At 40.5% G+C, this 22,668-nt stretch overlaps 1 protein-coding gene across 1 annotated transcript in view; it reads left to right on the top strand.

Moving 5' to 3' along the window:
• Window positions 1-22,668, top strand: part of ADAMTS19 (ADAM metallopeptidase with thrombospondin type 1 motif 19) — a 137,384-nt gene that overhangs the window by 16,264 nt on the left and 98,452 nt on the right. The window contains exons 3-5 of the mRNA XM_062513086.1: window positions 7,456-7,621; window positions 21,093-21,265; window positions 22,157-22,240. Of these exons, the coding sequence (XP_062369070.1) occupies window positions 7,456-7,621; window positions 21,093-21,265; window positions 22,157-22,240 (423 nt within the window). The remainder of the gene's footprint in view (window positions 1-7,455; window positions 7,622-21,092; window positions 21,266-22,156; window positions 22,241-22,668) is intronic.

Genomic DNA, 22,668 nt, shown 5'->3' on the forward strand with positions numbered 1-22,668 from the left:
TAGAGATCAGGACACCTGATAAACAGCTTAGTAAAGCATCACAAACAATTATGATTCCATGTTGTATACCTACTGCCCTCAAGGACCACCAGGACCATTTTAGCAGAACTCAGCATCCCCTCATCCCTGTAATGTGAAATCTGTAATGCTGCGCCTGGATCTGTCCCAGAGGCTGGAGCTAGGCTTGGCATTCATCCTAGATTAATTTCATGAAGTTCCTTCTGATAACTTTCCATAAATACATACATACTTTTACATATACTCTCTACATTTTTTTTTGCATGTCACTAAAAGGAAGTCACATGAATTATTGGTATCTCCATGAGTCCTCTATTTCTGTCATTCCGTGGCTTTAATGAAAATGCTGGGATTCTTGCTTGTTCTCCGTGCTTTTATCTGGCTCATATATGACATTCTTTGTCTGGTCATACCTGTTCAAGCCCCAAAATTTTAAATTCTCTGGAGTTTACTATTTACATATCATGTATGTGCATATCATGCATAACAGTATTATATTCCTGTAACAACTTGTGATAAAGTTACCTGCAGCTAGATGCCATTGGTTTGGCTGCCACCTGTTATTTTAGAAAAATACACTATACAACAGAAATGGTACATTTAGCTTTAGGAGTTTGTGTTTCGTGTTTGTTACTTTTCTGTTTTAAACATTTGAAAACAGAACTTAGAATTGCCTTGTGGAAGTAGTTTTCAATGAAGTGTTATTAAAGACACTTCAGCTACCTTGAATTGGAAAAGATTAGTCATGTATCTTTGGAGAGAGAGAACAGCTCATGCAAATACAGTTCATGGGACACTCTGTGTAGGGTAGTAATTGTTTATAAGGTTTCTATAGTTGTTCCAGAACAATTCATCATAAGAACCATAGGGTTTGAATCAGCATCAAGTGTCTATTTATCTTCATTTAGTTTTGTGAAGTTTGAGTTATGGTGCTTTAGTGATTTTGAAAATTTTTATGTATGCTTAAACTATTCTGTGCATTCTAATTGCAAGATTCTAAAGGGTGTGAGACAAAAATCTCTATTTTAAAACATTGAGGCCATTTCAGTGTTTTTACTTAACTAATTTGACTGAAACAAACTACAGCTAAACCATACTTCAGGATAAATGCTGTCAATATGAGACTGTACAGTGGAGCCCATTTACAATGTGCTATTGAAACAATAAATCTGTGAAAACAGCAATATATGTTTAATTTCAGTAAACCTCTTAAAAGTTGACTTTTTTTAATTTTAAGAAAAACTTGTGAAAGCATACATGATGTTGTAATGAACTTGTGGGCACATTACTTGGGTGAAACAATTTTCACAACCATATCATGTTACTTACCTTATGCCTTAGGATAAGTAAGTAGCTCCAAAGACTAACACATAAAACCAGGTAGAGCTAGAAAATTGAGATGCAAAAAGGTATTTTTATAAAAACGGACCGTCCTATGGTCAAGTGTAACCATAACCATAAATAATAAATTGGAAATAGCAAAGTGTAGGAACTGTGTTACCTAGTCATCCTATTGTATTTTTATCTGTTGTTCTGTGGTTTCCCACTTCTTAAAAACTTCATTCTCTGTGTGAAGCTGTCTGGGTTTCAGTGGAAGATGTACCTTTGGTGTAACTTCCTATATTTGCTCCAACTCTCACAAATTTAATTGGCAGAGTAAGAGAAAGAGTTCCAGTAAATTTTGCTTGGTTTTCAGTGTGACTGTTGTTTGTATTAATGTGGAGAGAAGGCAATGTATTAGATGATGAAGCCTTTTCAAAGGAAGTAAACCCCTTTGTTGCTGGAAAAGTCGGTCCCTGTGAGATGTAGTCATGAAAAACCTAGTTTAGGTGCTTTATAGGAGCTAAGCTAAGGTCAGTAACAAATGTAGCCAGACTAAAGGTGGGTTGCTTCTATTTGTGACTTACTACTTCTATGCATTTATAGATTTGCCTTATAGACATGTGAATTAGTTGACAGTGACAGGAGGAAAAAATAATATTTTGTATTTGCTGATCACAGGATTGTTATGAGCCATTGAGCATATGTAATTGGTGCAGGATGTTAAGTGAAGATATTTATTCTCATTTCACAAGTTTGCAGTGAAATGATAGCTGAAATGTGGCTTGTAGATCTGTTTGCTGATGTTCAGAGATAGAAATTAATTTGTGGTTACGAGGATAATTACATAATCAGAATATTCCCAGTTGGAAAGGACCCACAAGGATCAAATCCAGCTCTTAAATGAGTGGCCTGTAGAGGGGTTGAACGCACAAACCTTGATGCTATTAGCACCTGGCTCTAACCAGCTGAGCTAATCTCAGAGTTGTAGTAAAGCCTCTTTCATCAAGCAACAGTCAAAGGCTGGTGATTTGTCATCACGCAGTAGAAACTGCAATACAGTATGATTACCTTTTATAAAAACTTCAGAGTGTCAAGGGTCCTTGGAAAACTGGCCTGGAGAGCCAGTTATCCTGAAGGATAGCAGTGACCCTAGGTCAGATGGATCAAAAATAATGGCCATGAACCAATAAATTGTAATATTGGAAAGATTTCCAAATGTTAAAAGATAAAAATATGAAACATTTCAAATAAGGAAAGTAAAATAAGAGAGCAGTGGTTCTATTGAAACTATTTTATTTAACAGTAGCAGCAAGGAAATGTGAAAATAAGTGTAGTCTGACAAGGGATTTGTGTTATAAGAGTAAGTGAAGGAAAATCCCTATTTTACAAAATCTCAAATGCATAGGGGACTGGACTTGATATGTGGATCTAAGACACTAAAATACAGAGGTAATTTGCATTGTATATTCTACATTGTGACTTATTCATTATTTTCCAATACTACAGGACCTAAGCAGTGACAATTAAGATTGTATAATGAAAGTAATTAAATAATACATGCCACATATGACGTAAAGAGAAAATCTGTTGAGTTTAGCTGAATTTGTTTCAATAGTCAAGTGAAATTTATAAGCAAAGTTACAACTCATGAATGATGTATAAATATATTTTAATATGTTTAATTTTCTGGCTAGAATAAGAAGATTAAATGGCCTTTTAGGACTTTGGGAGAAAGCTGAGATTCCATTGTGCTAGGTAAGTTACTAGAGGAGTCAGCCAGTTGTTCTCTGAGCTGGTGCTTCCCTCAAGACAGTGTCCTTTCTGAATAATGTACATGGGCTGTGTTAATACCGGGTGCTAAAACCAGTATTGGAGAGCACCAGATGACTGGTATCAAGTGGTCTTTTCTGCTGTTTTTATTGTTTTCATAGAATACATGGTATTTCAGTCTTTTCATATGTTGGGGTATGCTTTCCTTCGTCACAGGTGTTTCTTAAGTTCAGGTGTTTTTGATCTTTTAAGCCACAGATTGGTCAACCAGAAAGTGGGCAAGAGCTTCCTGAGTAAAGGAAGAGAAAGGGGGAGGGAACACATAATTTCTGCATTTTATGATTGGTTTACTGGTTCTGCTAAATTCTACCGATGGTTAAAGGTCAAGTATGCAGTAGTTGAGATTACACTGACGTTTCTGAAAATAGTGGTACAAGCTGAACCAGGGAGCTTTGTGGCAGTGTAAGTTCCAAGAGTCTACAGCTGGCTGGCGTTTGTAACCAGAAGAACAGAGAGTAGTTGGCATGTAGAAGAAGTGGTCACTTGAACCTGATGACCAGCATTGCACAGAGATCTCTGGCCCTTGGAGAGACTCCTGTCTGGTTCATAAATTTCACTGCTGATAGCAGTGACCAAGTATCTGTCTTTAAACCACCACCATGAATCTAGGAAGCACATTTATGCTCTTACTGAAAAAGACACTTAAAAAACTAGTGTTTAGAATTGATGAATTTTATGCATTTTGTTTGCAGTTACATTTTGTGTGTATTGTAGAATCAGTTATGTTGGAAAAGACTTTTGAGATCATCAAGTTTATGTTTCTTCAGCCTTCAGCAAAGAACGTTCTTATAGATGGATAGTGGTAGTGTGTTTGAATAAAAGTTGTTACGCTGTTGTTTATACAGTATGAAAAGTTATTTGAGCTTGTTTTATTATTTGTGGTAGTAAGAGCTGGAGACTTTTTATTGTATTTCAGCTCAGGTCAGATTCTGATAGAATTGTTATAATCAAGATACTAAATTAGATATGGGTTGTTAAAACTGTGGAGAAAAACCTTCAGAGTGGGATACAGATATAAAAAATAATGATTTTGCCCATTTCTCAGCATATGATCCTCAGTTTTGGGACACTTGACAAATAGCACAAAGCCTATTACCAGATTACGTTTCAAAACAAATAAATATTGAGCTTGTAAAGACAGTTTGGTTTTTGCACGGTACAGTGAAGATAACCTTTAATTTTTATACTGCAAATGAGACATTAATATTTTGGCGCTGATGGATGCAGCAAGTGTGCTAAGTGACACGTGCATTTTCTGGGTCTGATAGAAATGCATTTTTCCCATTGGTACTGCCTTGGGCAGTATGTTGGGAGGAGGAAGAAATAGAATCTAGAATCTTGTACAGCCTGTCCTTGCTTGCTGTGTGCATTTGCTTCACAAGGCAGTGGAGAGTTGGCTGCCGCAGGGAGAAACTCTAACATGCTGACTACACCTGCTGTTCCCCCCCTGCCCTGTGCCACTTAGGGTGCTGCAGAAAGGTGTTTTCATTTGTCTTGGTTTCCCACTGTCCAAAGTTAATCTGCAAGTAAAGTTTGATTTGCCCATCGGCTGAAGTTTGCCCTGTATCTCTCTTTACTGCATAAAGTATATAAAATAAAAGCACTGTGTTCATCTGCAGCTACAAATTTTGAGGATTATTTTGCCAAATGAAATTGGACTGGGCTTGAAATCTTGAAATTTAAGTTAGTGGGGGTTTTTTAAATGTAAGAAATATGATAAAGAGGGGAAAGAGTGGCATGCTATATTACCTTTACATGAGAGAAGTCCAGCATCCTGGTAGGCTTTTCTAATGCAGCTGTGAGCAGTAGTATTTTTTCACATGAAACTGTTGGAAGAGGTGTCAGTTAGTCAGAACTCACAGTTCTGTCCCAGATGGATATTAGGGTTTTGCTTTTCCATCTTTTTAATCTTTGTTTTTCTGTGCATTTTCAAAACATAGAAGTTTGGCTATTTGATCTGTCTAAAGGCTGTAATTGGCCCTGGCATTCAATATCTGAAAATGTGTTGAAACTGAAATGCTTTAATGAATGCTTTGACTTCTGTGCTTTCTGTGTTTACTTCATTAAAAAAGATCTTCTTAACTCCATTTTTAATGATTATGAAAATATTAAGGAATGGTTGACAAACCTAGTGGTGGTTTCACCTACTGCTTTCTACCTGTGAAAGTAGGAGAAATGATGTCTCTTTTTTTACTTTTTTTTTAATTTTTATTTTTTTATTTTTCCCAGAAGCAGTTGAAAGGGCATCAGATAATTTGGTATCCGGATTTGTCTGAAAGTTAACCGTTTGCATATATACAATTTTACTTTCCTGTTCAGTTCTCTAAGTTCTGACTCAGGAAAAAGGCAATAAATTTTGGATTTCTCTACCAATGAATTAAAGTTCAGTTTATGCAAGGACCTGAATGAAAACATAGTCCTAGAAAAACTTTTCAGAATGTCTAATGAATGGTGGCAATCTGAGGAGCATCATCCTAAAACCCTGATTTCATTTTGCAACAAAGAGAATGGATATGTGACAAATATTCTATGATTGAGTCAGTTCAGGATGGACTAAGGCCTTTTTTGTTGGTGGACAGGGGGTACTTGCAGCACCACCTAATGGGCTGCTATTCCTGTTCTATAGTCAGTTTATCAACATCTTTCATTTGATACATAATTCCTTTAAAAAGTAAAATAATTTTTGCCTGTGTGAAATTCAGCATTAGACATAAAAACCAAATTAAAGGTAATTTATGCATTTTTTAGTATTTGAGAGGTATGCTTTTAAATAAAAATTCATTTCACATCATTTATAGTTCATATAAGATTAGTTAATTGTTAGATAAAACTGGCATTTTTAAAGATACACTTTTCATGAAATGTTATCTCATAGGTGTACAGAAAATACTTAACTATATATAACTAGCTAATTTTCTAGTGTGTGACATTTACAGCTCCTGCTGAACTGTACCTAAAAAGTACATGCAAAAAGGAAAAGGAACAGCCAAACCCCCAGATACTTTTATGTTTGTGTGCAGTGTTAATAATGACCTTTCAACATCTGTTCAGCATTCCTTAATTATTGTACCTGATTTAAAAATTAAATGTGTGTATTAGCATCCATTTCATGTGATTGTGCAGAAAGATTCTTGGATTTTTTTTTTTAAATACTGTGTTTGAATGAAATTGTGTTTTGTACCACTCAAAAATTTTGATCTTGTTTTCTTCCTTGGGTCAGAATATTTTTGGATGGTTTATTCACCTGTGAGACAAAATATCCAATGTAATAATGGCATGTACGTGATTCCAGAAGAAATAAAATTATTTTCTATTTCTTTCCATTGATGTTACATAGAAACATACAGAAGAGCTCTCTGCTTCTCTTAGTCAGAATATATCACACTGTTTTCTTTCTGTAGCAAAGCAGTATCATAGATTTTTTTGAGTTTAGAGAATGAGGAGTTTAACTGTCATGCTTGCTGATGTGGGGAAAGAACCTCTTCCACAAACCTTGCCGTCTCCAGCTTTACTCTTGATATGAACTTGTGTGTATTGGCAGCTTAACAGTTCGAGCTGAGTTTTATTTGTGTGGTTTTTATATAAGTATGTTTTAAAGTATTCTTTTCTTTTTTTAAAAGCTTTGGATACGCTCTTGTAATATTAGATGTGCATTTGGTGTGTTAACTTTTCATGTGTGTTTGTGTGTATAAATATGTTGGGACAGTGGAGGAGTTAACCAACTAAATGGCTGTATTCAAATATTTTTCTGGTGTAACTGCTGGAAACCAAGGAGGGATTTCTGCTCTTTTTAAATACTTTTGGGTTCTTAGTTTGAAAAAGAGTGAAAAGAGTGCCACAAGATTTCTTTTCTGCCTTCACATTTGTTCAGTGTGTATTCATATGCCTTATGTTGTTCCTGTTATTTCATTGAATATGTTTATCTGAAAAGGTGACAATAATAAATAATAAAACCAGTGTATAGACTTTTCTGTACATGCTGTACATATATAAATGACCCTCTGGGTCTCCCAAAGTAAACTTTTTACATTCCATATCTTTTACTGTGCATATGCTACTGGCATGTAGCCACCCACCCACCCAGATTTAGCTGAAATAAATGAAATTTATTCTAGCTTATTTAAGTAGAAATCTTGTAAAATACAAAGGTACTCATTTTTCTCATAAGGTTACTAAAACAAAGTGTTTTCTTAAATGGAGTGTTGAGGGATTTTTTTCTCCTGCATGACTGTGCACAACATAATAAATTCTTACCTTATATGTTCCTTTTGTTTTCCTTTGCAGATGGGGTTTATACAGATTAATGAGGATTTCATATTTATTGAGCCACTCAATCGCACTTTGGCTGTGACAGGACATGCACACAGGGTGTACAGACGGAAAAGGTCCGTAGAGGAGAAAATTTCTGAAAAGCCACCTTCTCAGAATCAGTACTGTGGTGTTGTTACAGGTAATACGAAAAAATCTCGGTGAAAAGTTTCAATGTAGCAAATATATTTTAAGGAAAAGTAGATAGTAAGATAGTAATTACAAAAGAACCTTGATAGAAGCATAACTGATCATTCTTGTAGCAGTACCCTGGGGTGTTCGGTTGAAGTGGCATGCTAAGGCTGCTAAGGCTCCATCTCCTTGTTGGAGAGGGAATTGTGCGTTAGGGATAGACGCTGCTTCTTAATAAGCGTTTGCATTTGAAAGTAGAAATCTTTAGGGCATTTTTAAATTTCAGCTTAATAATTAAAATTTTAATAATTAAAATCTATTTCTTGTCTCTCTCTGTCATCAGAGCTGTTTAATCGCTCACTATGTGCAATTCTTGTACTTAATTTTCTGTTTTAAAGCAAAGTTATAGTTCTTCCAGTTTGGTTTTTTTTAGTCTTGAACTTCCAAATTTTTCTGAATTGAAGTGATTTTTAGGAATGTTCTTGTTTTATGAATGACATTTACAAGACGTGTATGAAACAATCCTAATCCTTCTTCCTCAATGGCAGGTAGAGCAAGTTGTTGAAGTAGAATACTTTCAACAGAAGTTTGGCACATAGTGATCATAATTTTCAGTGGAGAAGGGAAGAATGACTTTTGTTAAAGAAGGTGTTTTGTTTTTTCTGCTTCATCATCAGCTGTTGTTCTACAAAGGATGAAGGACATCTCAGACCTTTGACCTCAGCATGAGCTGAGGGTGTTTCTAATGTTGTGAAAAATTATTCTTTCCTAGGAAATTAACCAGAATGAGTGCACATATTTAGGCTTAATTTTCATGTGTAAGTGAGATTCTGGCAAAATGCAAAGAAAATGGCAGAAGTGCACTGAAATGGTTAGGAGGCTGGATTATATGACATTTGGGATAAGGCAGAAGGAACTAAGTTATTTCAAGCAGGTAAGGAAAGATAAAGGAAGGATGCAGCTGCAGTTGTCTGGTGCCTAAGGGTCTGCAGAGAGAAGATGAATCCAGACATTCCTTAGAGGTATGCTGTGACAGACAACAGTTGTAACTTGTGTTCAATGAAATTCCAATTTCCATAAGGAAAATAAAATCTCTACAAGAATGCTTAGCAGTGGAAGAGATTGCCTAGAAAGGCTGTCAAGTCCACATCCTCAGGTATTTATAAAGCATATCTAGAAGTGGCTCTAAAAGAGCTGGTCATATTCTGACACTTGGCCTGGCTTGAGCAGGAGGTTGGACTAGATGTTCTCTGGAGATCATTTTCAGACAGAACTTTTCCATCCTGATCCTCCCTGAACTTTTATACTGCTCTGTCCACTTTGTGTAGTCACAGAATAAATGTGACAAGTTTTGTTATGGCTTTTTTTTTTTCCGTATTGGAAGCATTGTTTTTATAGTTAGGTGTCCATCCAGTGTTTTATATTGAAAATAAATTAGCAAAGCAAGGCTCTTTTTGCAGGGGGATTAAATAAATGACAGATAACTTCCTCCAGCTGGCTGTATATAACTCTTCTAGGCATTGTATTACATTCACAATGCTTATCTGAAAGTTCAATTTTCTGTATTATCCAAAGTTGTTCACATTAAGTAAAGCTGTTTATTCCTCCCTGTTGGAGAAAAGTGAGTTAGAGCATGCATGCCTGCATGTGTATGGGAATGAGAAAGAAAAAATGAAAAGTATGCGTGGTTTATGCACTACAAAATGGGGGGAGGAGTATCTGAGAAAGTAGCAAACAGTGCTGGGTATGAAAATGGGTGAAGATGCAAACTTGCTCATAAGGACATTATTCTTCTGTGATGTTCCTTATCAAATATCCTTTCACTTTCTCTTATGCTCTAAAATGGTAAAGTCAGTTTATTCTTTTGTAATAATCTTACACTCAAAGCTCTGATTTGTTATAAATATCCTGTCAACAGAGAATCAAATATCTACCTGAAAGAAGTTTCATTATATCTACTACCAGCTTTAAAATTTCAAAATAATTCAAGCTGTGCATAACTGAGTAGCATCTTCTGATCCAACGTAATTGCCAGGGAGTATAAATAGCTGCAATTTCTAACTAATGTTGTTGCTCTAGAAAGACCAGTCCCTAACTACACTGGTACAGTTTGTTCTACTAAGAGGGAGTGCAGTAAGGTATATGCTTATATATCTCAGCTCTGTCTATGCTGAGAGCAGTTTGTTGGTGTGACATGAACTTAGTTAATATCACCAAAGTATTCAGGCTGCAGACACATGCTACACGCATGGAGCAACCTTAAAGGTGAAGAGAAGCATCAGAAAAGTGCCTTTAGATAAGTATTTCAGAATTCTAAGTCAAATTGATCAAGTAGATCAATTAAATGAAAATAAAGCAGATGAGTATGTGGGGCTCTGAGGTAGTCTCAGCTGCCTTTGATAGAGGTGGAACTTTGTGAAATAGAGCAACTACAACCTTGGTAACACAGCAGCTTTGCAGCAATATGGTCCTATCTTAAAACCATGTCTCTTGCTTCTACACTGCTTGTGTGTCAGAATAGAGACAGGTATTTCTGTTGCTGGTTTTGTTCCAAATTGATCTCAAAGGCTGGCTACCTATCAAGCAAATATGCATTGCCAGTGATGAATTGTAATTATCAGAAGGAATGAAAGTCTGTGCTGGAGGTGTTGAAGGATCACTATTGGGAATACTAGCTTGTCATGGAGGACCAGCAGAGACAATCAAAGAAGGTATTGTTTGTTGTCTGTTGCCATTGAGGGCTGGATTGAAAGTTGCTGCACTGCCAAACTTGTTTGGAGAGAACAAAGAACTTGTTTTTGTGAATGGGGTGGTTTTCTTACTAGTTAGGCAAGGGAGAGAATCGTACTGACAGAAGCAGATGCTTTCTTGATTGTGGACAGTGTGCATGTATATCCTTTTGTTGAAAGTGTCTATGATTTATTTACGTACGTGAGCCGGTTGTGCATACTTACACTCCACATCTTTCTTTAGCATGTGGCCCATGAAACCTTTAAAAGAAACCAGTGCAGAAGTGTGTTACAGAAAAAAAACATGAGGGAAGCAGTTGTAATTAGAGCAAAGGGGCACGTTGGGAATCTAAGGTTTTTTCTTTTATCTGCTCTGAAGCACTTGTTCCAAACTGAAGTTGTTTGTACAATGAACTGAATTCATGGTCAAGGCATGGGGTGTGTTGCGAAAAAAGAAATCTCTTACCCAGGATACAGTAAATGTGAATTTTGAATGCCCTCTGCATTTCTGAGATTGGAAGACTCCTCCTTCTTAATTCTTAATGGCATTAAACAGTGTACTGGTCTGAGATACAAGTGTGCTTTTCCTCTTAGAATGATGTAATATTGCAGAAAAAAGCCTGCTAAGTATCACTGAATCAAAAGCAGAAGTTTTACGTTATGTGATGTAGATTGGGCAGCACAGATAGGAGAGCTGTATTAATTCTTGCCCTGCAGCCCATTTCTGTGTGGTAGTCATGCATTAAAATGTGCAAACAATCTTGATCATGGATCGATACGATTGCATAAAATGGAGACTGGTGCTACTTGAGATAATTGTTTCTACTCCTTCAGTCAGAAAAATGTTGTCACTCTGTAGGAAAGTATTTAAATCCCTATTCAAATTATAGTAGAGGTACAGCTCATGGCTTCTTAAGCTCTTGAATATTCCCTGCGTAGGCAGGATACTGCAATTTCCGTATGACTAGGTTATCCCCTGGGGAGTGATGGTGATTCCTCTGCAGTCTGGGCTGCATGTGCATATACTCAGGAAATGCTTTTGTGCCTGAGGACTTGAAGGTGTCCGGTAGTCCTGTAGTCGCAGTCTCATTGTAATGTTGGCTCAGATACTTCATGTAAACTGTGATTATAGTAGCTGGATTTTAATATCTCTAAATTTTTTAGGGTGGGGTTATTGTTTTGTTGACGTTTCTGCTTGTTTTCTCTTAATTGCTTATTTTTATGTCAAATCTACTTGCTGCAGTATTTTTAGCCTTCTTGCTGAAGTAATGCAGTATTCCCAGCTTTCCTTTCAGTCAACTGAGTTTAAAAAATATATGGATATGGAATCTTCTTTTTTTCCCATAGTTGCACAAACTACAATCTTATTGCACAGAATCCTCCTGTATAATTTATTTTTTTTTTATTTTGGCAATGTAATTAAATTTTTAAGATGAATTTATGCATCTTTAATCTCATTAGCACATGCATTATTGATGTAGCTGGGTTTTGTGCAGCAGTTATTGTCTCTTACATACTTTGCCTTCAATAATGAATAGTTCTTTGTAAATTTTACTGATTTATGAGTATGTAAAGAAACAAGAGGTTTTTCCTAAAGCCTGTTTCGCTTGTTATCTGGAAGCAGTTGTGGCAGTTATTTGCATACAAGTAGTACCAAAATTGCTAATTCCATTTATTTAAAGTTCTTAGGAGAGAGCTACAATTTTCAGATAAATGAGATCTCGTGATGGGGATTTCTGCCAGCAATTTGTAAAAGGTTGGCTGGCCAAGAACAAATTGTTCATTGGTTTGTTAATGGGAGAGATATCTAAGGCAAATGATGGGCAGACAGCTTGTCTGCAGAGCTGTGTAGTCTTCTCATCCACTACAGTCCCAAAAGACAGAGGTTTCAACATCTTATGGGACCACAGTGTTCTTAATGTTTAGCACAATGATGTATTTTGTTGTGGACTGTCAGTTCTGAATAGCAGTGCACTGCTAGCTATAACTTTTAGAGAGATGTGTTAAGAGAATTCTCTGTAAATGCTAAGATGAAATTTAAAGTTTTCAATCACTAGCTGCTGTCTTTTGCAAAGAAGTGAACAGTGAATAGATTGTTGCTGGAAGCTGCACTGTGCCTAGGAGGAAGGCATATTGACCAGGTGGGTCATAAGAGATGTTTTTTAACTCACATGAGTTTGCCTTTTAAATGTAGACTTATAGCTTACTCTTGCAGCATTAGACGTTGGTATGGCAAGCCATAGTTGTATAGCTTATAGGAAGTGGTTTTTTTGGCACCAGTACTAACACTAAAGTTTCATTGGACATTATCCTCAAAAGAGCAGTGAAAACACACATAATGTTTTATAAACTAGGATGTAGATCCTCAGTTAGCAAACATGAGTAAGGCTACAGTGTAGCAAAAGTTATGAGGCTAAGCAAGTGTCTGAAGGATCAATGTAAGAGAATATAGATTTAGATAGCCTAAGATTATAAGCTGTTTCTAATTCTAGATCATCAAGCACCAATCATTTATTTCTGGAAAATACATACTTTTTTCTATTAGTTAATGTGTTAGAAAGACTTACACTGTCACCAGTTGCAGACGGATCAGTTAAACTTTCTCAGATGTAGTGGGATGGACCATTCACATATATAATCTTTTGTGAGTGATACAGAGAACAATAGACAACATTTTAAAGTGTGCATAATTTATACATGTGATACTGAAAAATATTTATCTACAATATATTTACATAAAATCTATGTTACATGTGTATTTAAATCACAGACCCCTCCTCCATTGGTATTTTATATTTTAAATTTAATTTGTGAGTTAACTGACTTTGTGAGTTCATTTTTAGCACTGTCCCGAAGAGTCACTGTCCTAGTTTGAAAGACAGGTATTTGCTAAGAATGACAGAAGCCTCCCTTTGAACTGAAAAATTTGATCCCTCCTCCCTACAAATTATTATAATTTTGCAATTAAGGGAGCTCTCAGGCAAAGATATGGGGGTAGGAATAACAGTTCTTTACTAGTATGTCTAACAAGACAAACAAGAACAACAACAGCTATGAAATTACCCACAAACAGAACAGTAACTCAGTCCCAGTGTTTTTTGGCTGCAGGCACCTTTTCCCTGAACTGCAGTTCCTGGTGCTGGGGGCGGGCAGGTCCCACAGAGCTGCAGGAGGGCTGGGGGTGATGGCAGAGCTGTCCCAGGGGGAGAGAGAGAGATGGAGAGAGAGCCCTCTGCTCACGGTGTGGGTCCCAGTGCTCAGCAGAGTGCTGGATGGTGGCAGGTTACAGCGAGAAGGCAGCAGGGCAGGGTCCGACAGCAGTGAGGATGGCTCCCGATGCTGGGATGGCAGGGCTGGGGCAGAGGAGGCGATCGTCCTTCTCGTCTGAACTCTGTGGGGGAAATGGGGCGAGCCAGAGCCTTCTGTTTCCTCTTCTGGATGTTTGGATATCGTGGGATTTCCCTCTTCCCTCCCCTCCCCCTTACCACCAGGGCCCAGTCAACAGGTATCTTAGCATGACAATGGGGAAAATTCCATAGAGGGAAAAGGGAAAGAACCAACCCCCAACATTATCCACCCCAAATTTTCCCATACCAACATGCTACATCGAATTAAAATCTTTAAATTATAGACATACATGTAGTTTACAGATACAGGCACAGTATCATAGGTAGTTTACCCTAAAACAAGGTCTCCTTGGGGTATGCATCGAGCCTTTCCATCCCTTTGCATCACCTACCAGGTACAACCTGGTCCTTGAGCAAAAACCACCCTATGAATTGGATTGTCTTTGCTGGAGGCAGAGTTCACCCAAACAGTTTTTTCCTAGCATTTTCCTAGCATGGTCTCATATGCACCACTGGAACCTTGTCCCCATCTGGTGTTCTCAAGGGCTCAGACTGGGCAGGGCCTGCTCAATTAGTGGAACCTCGGGTGTTCACTAACCATGTGGCCTTTGGTAGATTAATCTCCCAGTTCTTGAAAGTCCCCCCACCCAGTGCATTCAAGGTGGTTTTAAGCAGCCCATTGCACCGTTCCACTTTCCCAGCCGCTGGTGCGTGATAAGGAATGTGGTACACCCACTCGATGCCGTGTTCTCTGGCCCAGGTGTTTATGAGGCTGTTCTTGAAATGAGTCCCATTGTCTGACTCAATTCCCTCAGGGGTACCATGTCTCCAAAGGACTTGTTTTTCCAGGCCCAGGATGGTGTTGTGGGCAGTGGCATGAGGCACAGGGTAGGTCTCCAACCATCCAGTGGTGGCTTCCACCATGGTCAGCACGTAGCGCTTGCCTTGGCGTGTCTGAGGCAGTGTGATGTAGTCAATCTGCCAGGCCTCCCCATACTTCTATTTGGACCACCGCCCCCCATACCAGAGGAGCTTCAGTCGCTTGCCTTGCTTGATGGCAGCACACGTCTCACAGTCATGGATAACCTGGGAAATACTGTCCATGGTGAGATCCACCCCTCGGTCTCGTGCCCACTTATAGGTAGCATCTCTGCCTTGGTGACCTGAGGCATCGTGGGCCCATCGAGCCAGGAGCAATTCTCCCTTGTGTTGCCAGTCTAAGTCTATCTGTGACACCTCTATCCTTGCAGCCTGATCTACTTGCTCATTGTGTTGGTGCTCCTCATTAGCCCGACTCTTGGGGACATGGGCATCTACATGACAGACTTTTACGGGTAGCTTCTCTACCCGAGTGGCAATGTCTTTCCACTCATCAGCAGCCCAGATTGGTTTTCCCCTACGTTGCCAGTTAGCTTTTTTCCATCTTTCCAGCCAGCCCCACAGAGCATTGGCTACCATCCATGAATCAGTGTAAAGGTAAAGCTTTGGCCACTTCTCTCTTTCAGCAATGTCCAGGGCCAGCTGAACGGCTTTGAGTTCAACAAGTTGACTTGATCCACCTTCTTCTTCGGTAGCTTGTGCAACCTATCGTGTGGGGCTCCATACGGCTGCTTTCCACTTCTGGTTTATCCCCACGATGCGACAGGAATTGTCAGTGAAAAGAGCGTAGCGAGTTTCATCTGCTGGCAGTTGGTTGTATGGTGGGGCTTCATCAGCCCGGGTCACTTGTTCTTGCTGCTTTTCATTGGCAAGACCAAAACTTTCACCTTCTGGCCAGTTTGTAATTATTTCCAAAATCCCAGGGCGATTTGGGTTTCCGATATGGGTGTGCTATGTGATGAGGGCGATCCACTTGCTCCATGTGGCATCGGTGGCGTGGTGGGTAGAGGGGACCTTCCCTTTAAACATCCACCCCAGCACTGGTAGTCGGGGTGCCAGGAGGAGCTGTGCTTCTGTGCCAATCACCTCTGAGGCAGCTTGAACTCCTTCATAAGCAGCCAAGATCTCCTTCTCTGTTGGGGTGTAGTTGGCTTCAGACCCTCTGTAACTTCGGCTCCAGAATCCCAGAGGTCGACCTCGGGTGTCACCAGGTACCTTCTGCCAAAGGCTCCAGGACAAGCCCTTGTTCCCGGCTGCAGAGTAGAGCACATTCTTCACCTCTGGTCCTGTCCTGACTGGGCCGAGGGCTACAGCATGAGTGATCTCCTGCTTGATCTGGGCAAAGGCTTGCTGCTGCTCAGGGCCCCAGTGGAATTTGTTCTTCTTCCGGGTGACCAGGTAGAGAGGGCTGACGATCTGGCTGTACTCAGGAATGTGCATTCTCCAAAAGCCTATGGCACTTAGGAAAGCTTGTGTTTCCTTCTTGTTGGTTGGTGGAGACATCGCAGTGATCTTATTGATGACCTCAGTGGGGATTTGGCGCCTCCCGTTTTGCCACTTTACTCCCAGGAACTGGATCTCTCGGGCAGGACCTTTGACTTTGTTCCTCTTGATGGCAAAACCAGCTCCCAGCAGAATCTGGATGATCTTCTCTCCTTTCTCAAATACTTCCATTGCCGTGTTCCCTCACACAATGATGTCATCGATGTATTGCAGATGTTCTGGAGCTTCACCCTTTTCCAGTGCAGCCTGGATCAGTCCATGGCAGATGGTGGGGCTGTGCTTCCACCCCTGGGGCAGTTGGTTCCAGGTGTACTGCACGCCCCTCCAGGTGAAAGCAAACTGAGGCCTGCACTCTGCTGCCAGAGGAATGGAGAAAAATGCATTGGCAATGTCAATGGTGGCGTACCACTTTGCTGCCTTGAACTCCAGCTCCTACTGGAGTTCCAGCATGTCCGGCACGGCAGCGCTCAGCGGTGGAGTCACTTCATTCAATGCACGATAGTCCACAGTCAATCTCCATTCTCCGTCAGACTTGCGCACAGGCCAGATGGGGCTGTTGAAGGGTGAGTGGGTTTTGCTGACCACCCCTTGGCCCTCCAGCTCACGGATCATCTTGTGGATGGGGATCACAGCATCTCGATTTGTCCTGTACTGCTGGTGGTGCACTGTCGAGGTGGCAATTGGCACTTGCTGCTCCTTCACCTTCAGGAGTCCCACTGCAGGTGGGTTCTCTGACAGTCCAAGCAAGGTGTTCAATTGCTTAATGTTTTCTGCCTCTACAGCAGCTATTCCAAAAGCCCACCTGAGTCCCTTTGGGTCTTTGTAATAGCCATTCCTGAGGAAGTCTATGCCTAGAATACATGGTGCCTCTGGGCCAGTCACAATTGGATGCTTCTGCCCCTCCTTCCCAGTCAGGCTCACCTCAACCTCCAGCAAAGTCAATTCCTGTGAACCCCCTGTCACCCCAGCAATAGAAACAGGCTCTTCCCCCACATGTTCTGATGGTATTAGGGTGCACTGTGAACCAGTGTCAACTAATGCCCTATGTTTTTGTGGCTCTGATGTGCCAGGCCATCGGATCCACACCGTCCAAAAGGCACGGTTTTCCTGTGCCTCTCCCTGGCCAGAGGCAGGGCCCCTCTAGCACTGGTTATTATTTCCTTCCTGGGCATACATGTTAGAGGTTCCCTCAAGGGGATCTGACAGATCAGCCTCCCTTTTGTAATACCCTGCATCTTGGTTATGGGAAGTTGAGGCTACCTTCACTTTAGTGGAGCTCCCTTGGTTAGTGTTTCCCTCCTTGAGTTGACGCACCCGCGCTGCCAGGGCAGAAGTGGGTTTCCCATCCCACCTCCTCATGTCTTCCCCATGGTCACGCAGAAAGAACCACAGGTCAGCTCGTGGGGTGTACCCTCTATCCCTAACTGGGGGACGTTGGGCTCTAACTCTGGCATCTGTGACTCGCACTGGTGCTGCATTGACCTTCCTCATCTCCTCCCTCACCCCTCTTATCTCCTCCTTGAACTCCTCTCTGAGTTCCCTATTCACGGCAGAGACCTGAACCTGCATTGGGCCATTGATCATACTCTCAAAATTTCTGAGCTTGTTGGCAACAGAACCCACTGTCTCGTGGTTGGTGTCAGCATTAATGGCTGCAATGAATGTGGTGTATTGAGATGGCCCCAGGTGTGCCAGATTCCACAACATCTGCCCTGTGCACCTGACCTTGTCGGGGTCATTGTCATGTTGTCCACCCCTCCCAAAGAGCACCTCCAGTACTGCCACTTCTCTCAGCTCTTGGATCCCCTCCTCAGCGGTCTTCCAGCACATTCTATGGTGGTGCTCCTGCATTCTCTCTCTATGGACAAACCTCTCTCTTACACTCATTAAAAGCCGCTCCCAGAGGGAAAGGGGGCCTGGTTCCCTTACGAATATGTGATCCACACCTGAGTCCTGGGTCAGGGGTCCCAAATTCCTTGCCTCAGTACCATCCAGCTGCATACCTGTACCCATAAGGTCCCAGACCCGCAGTAACCACGTTGTGAAAGCCTCACGGCCCCTTCGTACAACATCTTTACGCAGATTACGGAGACTCTCATATGACAGGGACTCTGTGACGATCTCAACCTCTGGCTCCCCTGCTGGTTGTGAGGGCCCTGCTTTCTGATCCTTATTATCTAGGTGCTTTGCTTTCACCCTAGACTTTCTAGTTTCCACGGGGGCAACTGCTGCTGGTTGTGAGTGCCCTTGCAGTTCAGCTGGAACCTGGTGAGATGTAACATCTGTGGGTTCCACTGCTGCACCATCAGGTTCTCCCTCTTTAAGGCAGGGGGAGAGTTTCTCAAGAGCTGGGGAAAGGTACTCCCTCCTTCAGCATCTGGCCCATGTCCTTCACTAGAAACCCCTCCCACTCTGGGTGGTTCCTCTCTGAGGTGGGCTCTGCAGCAGAGTCAGGCTCAGGGGCAACATCCTTAACTTCTGGGGCAGGGCCAAGCTCTGGGGCAGAATCCTTAGTCTCTGGGGCAGGGCCAGGCTCTGGGGCAGAATCCCTATTTCCTGAGGGTCGTATCAGGGTTGTCATCCAAGTCAATGTCCCCTCATCTTTGAATGTTAAATAGAACAGGTTTACAAGGCCTATTAGCAATGCCAGCCGTTGTATGATATCATTAGCACTTAGAGGGGATTTGAACCCTTCAAAAACTGGTGGAGAAGACCCAAAAAACTGTGTAAGTGGTTGGGATAAAATTTTTCCTGGTGTCATATCCTCACAGTATGTACCATTATTAAAGTAACCCCAAAAACATACAGTTAGAGTGTGATAGCCCTGAATCCATGTACCCGCCTTCCAGAGGAAGTTAAAAATCCATGAATCTATTCCTCTCATTATAAACCTACAAAATGAACTGGATAATAGCTACAGTAGCCTGAGTTTTAGGACCCATGTTCAAGTAAGGGATTGCAAATGGGAGAGATAAAGCTGTGGCCACATGGAGCCCAAATCACGGTAAGCTGGACAACATGATGCCATCTAATGCAAAAAAAACTGAGTTAACTCAAGAACTGTTATTCCTTTTTCACGTTTTCCTCTCAATGCCCTCGGGCCCCACATTGGGCGCCAAAATCTGTCCTGGTTTGAAAGAGAGGTATTTGCTAAGAAAGGCAGAAGCCTCCCTTTAAACTGAAAAGTGTGAACCGTCCTGCCTAAAAATTATGATGATTTTGCAATTAAGGGAGCTCTCAGGCAATGATATGGGGGTAGGAAGAACAGTTCTTTACTAGTATATCTAACAAGACAAACAAGAACAACAACAGCTATGAAATTACCCACAAACAGAACAGTAACTCAGTCCCAGTCCCTTTCTGGCTGCAGACACCTTTTCCCTGAGCTGCAGTTCCCAGTGCTGGGGGCGGGCGGGTCCCGCAGAGCTGCAGGAGGGCTGGGGGTGATGGCAGAACTGTCCCAGGGGGAGAGAGAGATGGAGAGAGCCCTCTGCTCACGGTGTGGGTCCCAGTGCTCAGCAGAGTGCTGGATGGTGGCAGGTTACAGCGAGAAGGCAGCAGTGCAGGGTCTGACAGCAGTGAGGATGGCTCCCGTTGCTGGATTGGTAGGGATGGAGGAGAGGCGGCGATCGTCCTTCTCGTCTGAACTCTGTGGGGGAAATGGGGCGAGCCAGAGCCTTCCGCTTACCTCTTCTGGATGTTTGGATATCGAGGGGTTTCCCTCTTCTCTCCCCTCCCCCTGCCATGACTGCCTAGTCAACAGGTATCTTAGCGTGGCAGTGGGGAAAATTACACAGAGAGAAAAAGGGAAAAAAACAACCCCCAACAGTGGCTTATTTTTTAAAGAGTGGTCGTGGATTTTGAAATACACCGCAGGAATTTTCCCAGTAGAGATGAGATTGACTAATTGAAAAACATTTCCTCAAAAATTCTGAATATTTTAATTTTTCCAGAATGTAATTGTCATCTCAAACATCACTTTTTTTAGGTAAACAGAGAGCCTGATAATCCATTGTGGATGCTGGAAAAAACTCCACTTGGTTTCAATGAGATCAGTCCCAGAAGTTTTATGCCCTCGTAAGAGGATCTAACAAAATATGGCTACTACCGCAAGGAGTTTAATTTGGCATTTTGTTCTAAATTAGCTTATTTAAAATGGTATTGCTAACTGATGTTTGTAAATTTGACCACCTTCTGGCTTGAACTGTTTCTATGTAACTGGGCAGGGGGATTCATATGTATTGTAATAGTAATGGGGATTTTGTTGGGTTTCTGGAGGGTAAGCTGAAAATGAATGTTATTAATAACCTCAGCCTTGCCATGAATATAATGCGTTTTCAACTTGTAGCTTTCTGTAGATTTTAAGGCCTGTTTCCAGAGTTTGGTTTTGTTACTTTGATTCAGCTGCTTACAGGAGCACTGATCTTGAAGTCGCGTCAGTAAAAATTCACTTTTTTTGATTCTAACAAACCTATGTCATTCTCTGTCATTCATCTGAAACATTATTTCCTCTTCACAAATCATGGAATTGTTGTAGGTATTTACCAAATAAATGATTCTGTGATGAATCTGTATTTGTTGTCTTGTTTGCTAAGATGTAATTACATCAAGATATTTTCTCTGTGATTTATGAAGATGAACAGACAAAAATTCTGCAATGTCAGTGTGACTGATTTTCCTTCAGTCCCAACATGAGCTGAGTTTTTCTCCCACAAACCAAAGTAAGAGACGTATTCTTTTTATAAATATATCAGTTGAAAGGATGCAAATAGTCCTTCTGACTTTACTTGAAAAGATGGATAAAATTCCTGTTTTCTTAGTATAAGCTAATATTTATACCTAGTACAGACCTTCCTTATGAGCCTTAGTGTTTTCAGTGGCAAATAAGCATAATATATTAAAGCCCATAGCTATTACTTTCCACATAATAAGAGTTATAACATAACCAAGGGTAACAAATCTTAAAAAGTACTGCAGGAGAAGTTTGAAGGGTGAATTTCTCAAGCACTGTTTTGGTTTACAGATAAAAGAAAATCCAAGACTCAAAAAGTGTCAGAGAGTGGAAGAGGAAAGCGATACTCTTACAAGTTACCTCAAGAGTACAACATAGAAACTGTTGTGGTCGCAGATCCTGCTATGGTTTCGTATCATGGAACAGATGCTGCCAGAAGATTTATTCTAACCATCTTAAACATGGTAGGAAATGTAAAACTAATATTGATGATTTGCCAGCAATGCCAACCTGCCAACCACAGGCTGATTTAATTACTCCTTCTAATGATTCTGACTGAACATCCGTGAGGTACAGTCTGAGCAGGACCATCGGCCGGCTGTCAAGACTTAGTCCATATGTTTTGCAGCAGAAAACCATGGTGCTGCAGGCTTATCTATACTGTCTGGTCATACCTCTCAGGGAAGCCTGGAAGTGAGGGAACAGGATGACTTTTGGGTTAGAAGCCCATGGTGTTGTTGGAAAGGTTGGGGTATTGGATAGTTTCTGGTGACCTGTGCTTGTTATGAAGACATGACATTGTTATGAAAAAGGATTGTGTGATCAGTGGTGGTGGAAAAAAGAGTAATGAACTTGGACAATTACAATCCCTTCCAATTCTATCTGGAGCTGTAGTGCACTCATTTTGTGCATAAAGCAGTGAAAAATATCACCTGTAATATACAAGGAAAGATTGTTCTAAAGAAGGAGCATAAGCTGGAAAATTAGACAGTTGGATGTTGGCTCAAACCACTTGGTCCAAGATCATGGATTTAACTGAATATAAATTTTCATGTGTACACTATTAAATGTGTATGTAAATATTTGGAGAAACAGGCCACAGTTTATAAAGTGATTGTGAGGAAAAGGTCTTTTTTTAATGTTCCCGTAATGAATATTGCCTAAGATCTGTTTTCACTTCAGAATTCCAAAACAGTACATTATCTTAATATTCTGTTCAGATTACAGAAAATAAAAGCAGTCACAGTAGATAGAATATGAGAGCTTTTGAGGTTCTTTGGGGTTGTGTTGTTTGTGTTTAGTGTATGTGCAATACAAGTTCATATTTGATTTTCTTTTTTTAAAATCCCTCTTAGGTTTTTAATCTTTTCCAACACAAGAGTCTAGGATTACAAGTAAATCTTCGGGTGACTAAACTTGTCCTTCTTCATGAGACTCCAGTAGGTATTTATGACATTTGTCTTAGCCTGTAGAGGGTAATGTTACTTAGCTTGTTGCTGTGAAAAAGCTTGCAATATTCATGAATTTCAATGGCTAAAAAATTTCCTTGGTTCACTTTTGTATATTATTTAGTGATTTGTACTGATGAGCCGTCCCAATAAAGATTAACCTTCTCCTAATTTATGTGCTGCATGTATTGAGATTTTTCTGTGCTTGCAATTAAAAGTCAAAGTTTCCACGTGGAAATCAGGTGCTTCTGCTGTGCTTTTTGTGCATTCACATATCTCAGTAGAAAAATAATCTTTAAATACATTGACTTGTAGGAGAACTGCTGTTCTTTGTTTTCTAATCCCTAGACAAACAAATGCATGATATAGCACTTAGTTCATAAGGGAATAGGATTCTCTTACCAATAGTTCTAATGTAA

Source organism: Cinclus cinclus, chromosome Z (assembly GCF_963662255.1).
Source record: "Cinclus cinclus chromosome Z, bCinCin1.1, whole genome shotgun sequence".
NCBI classification, from domain to species: Eukaryota; Metazoa; Chordata; class Aves; order Passeriformes; family Cinclidae; genus Cinclus; species Cinclus cinclus.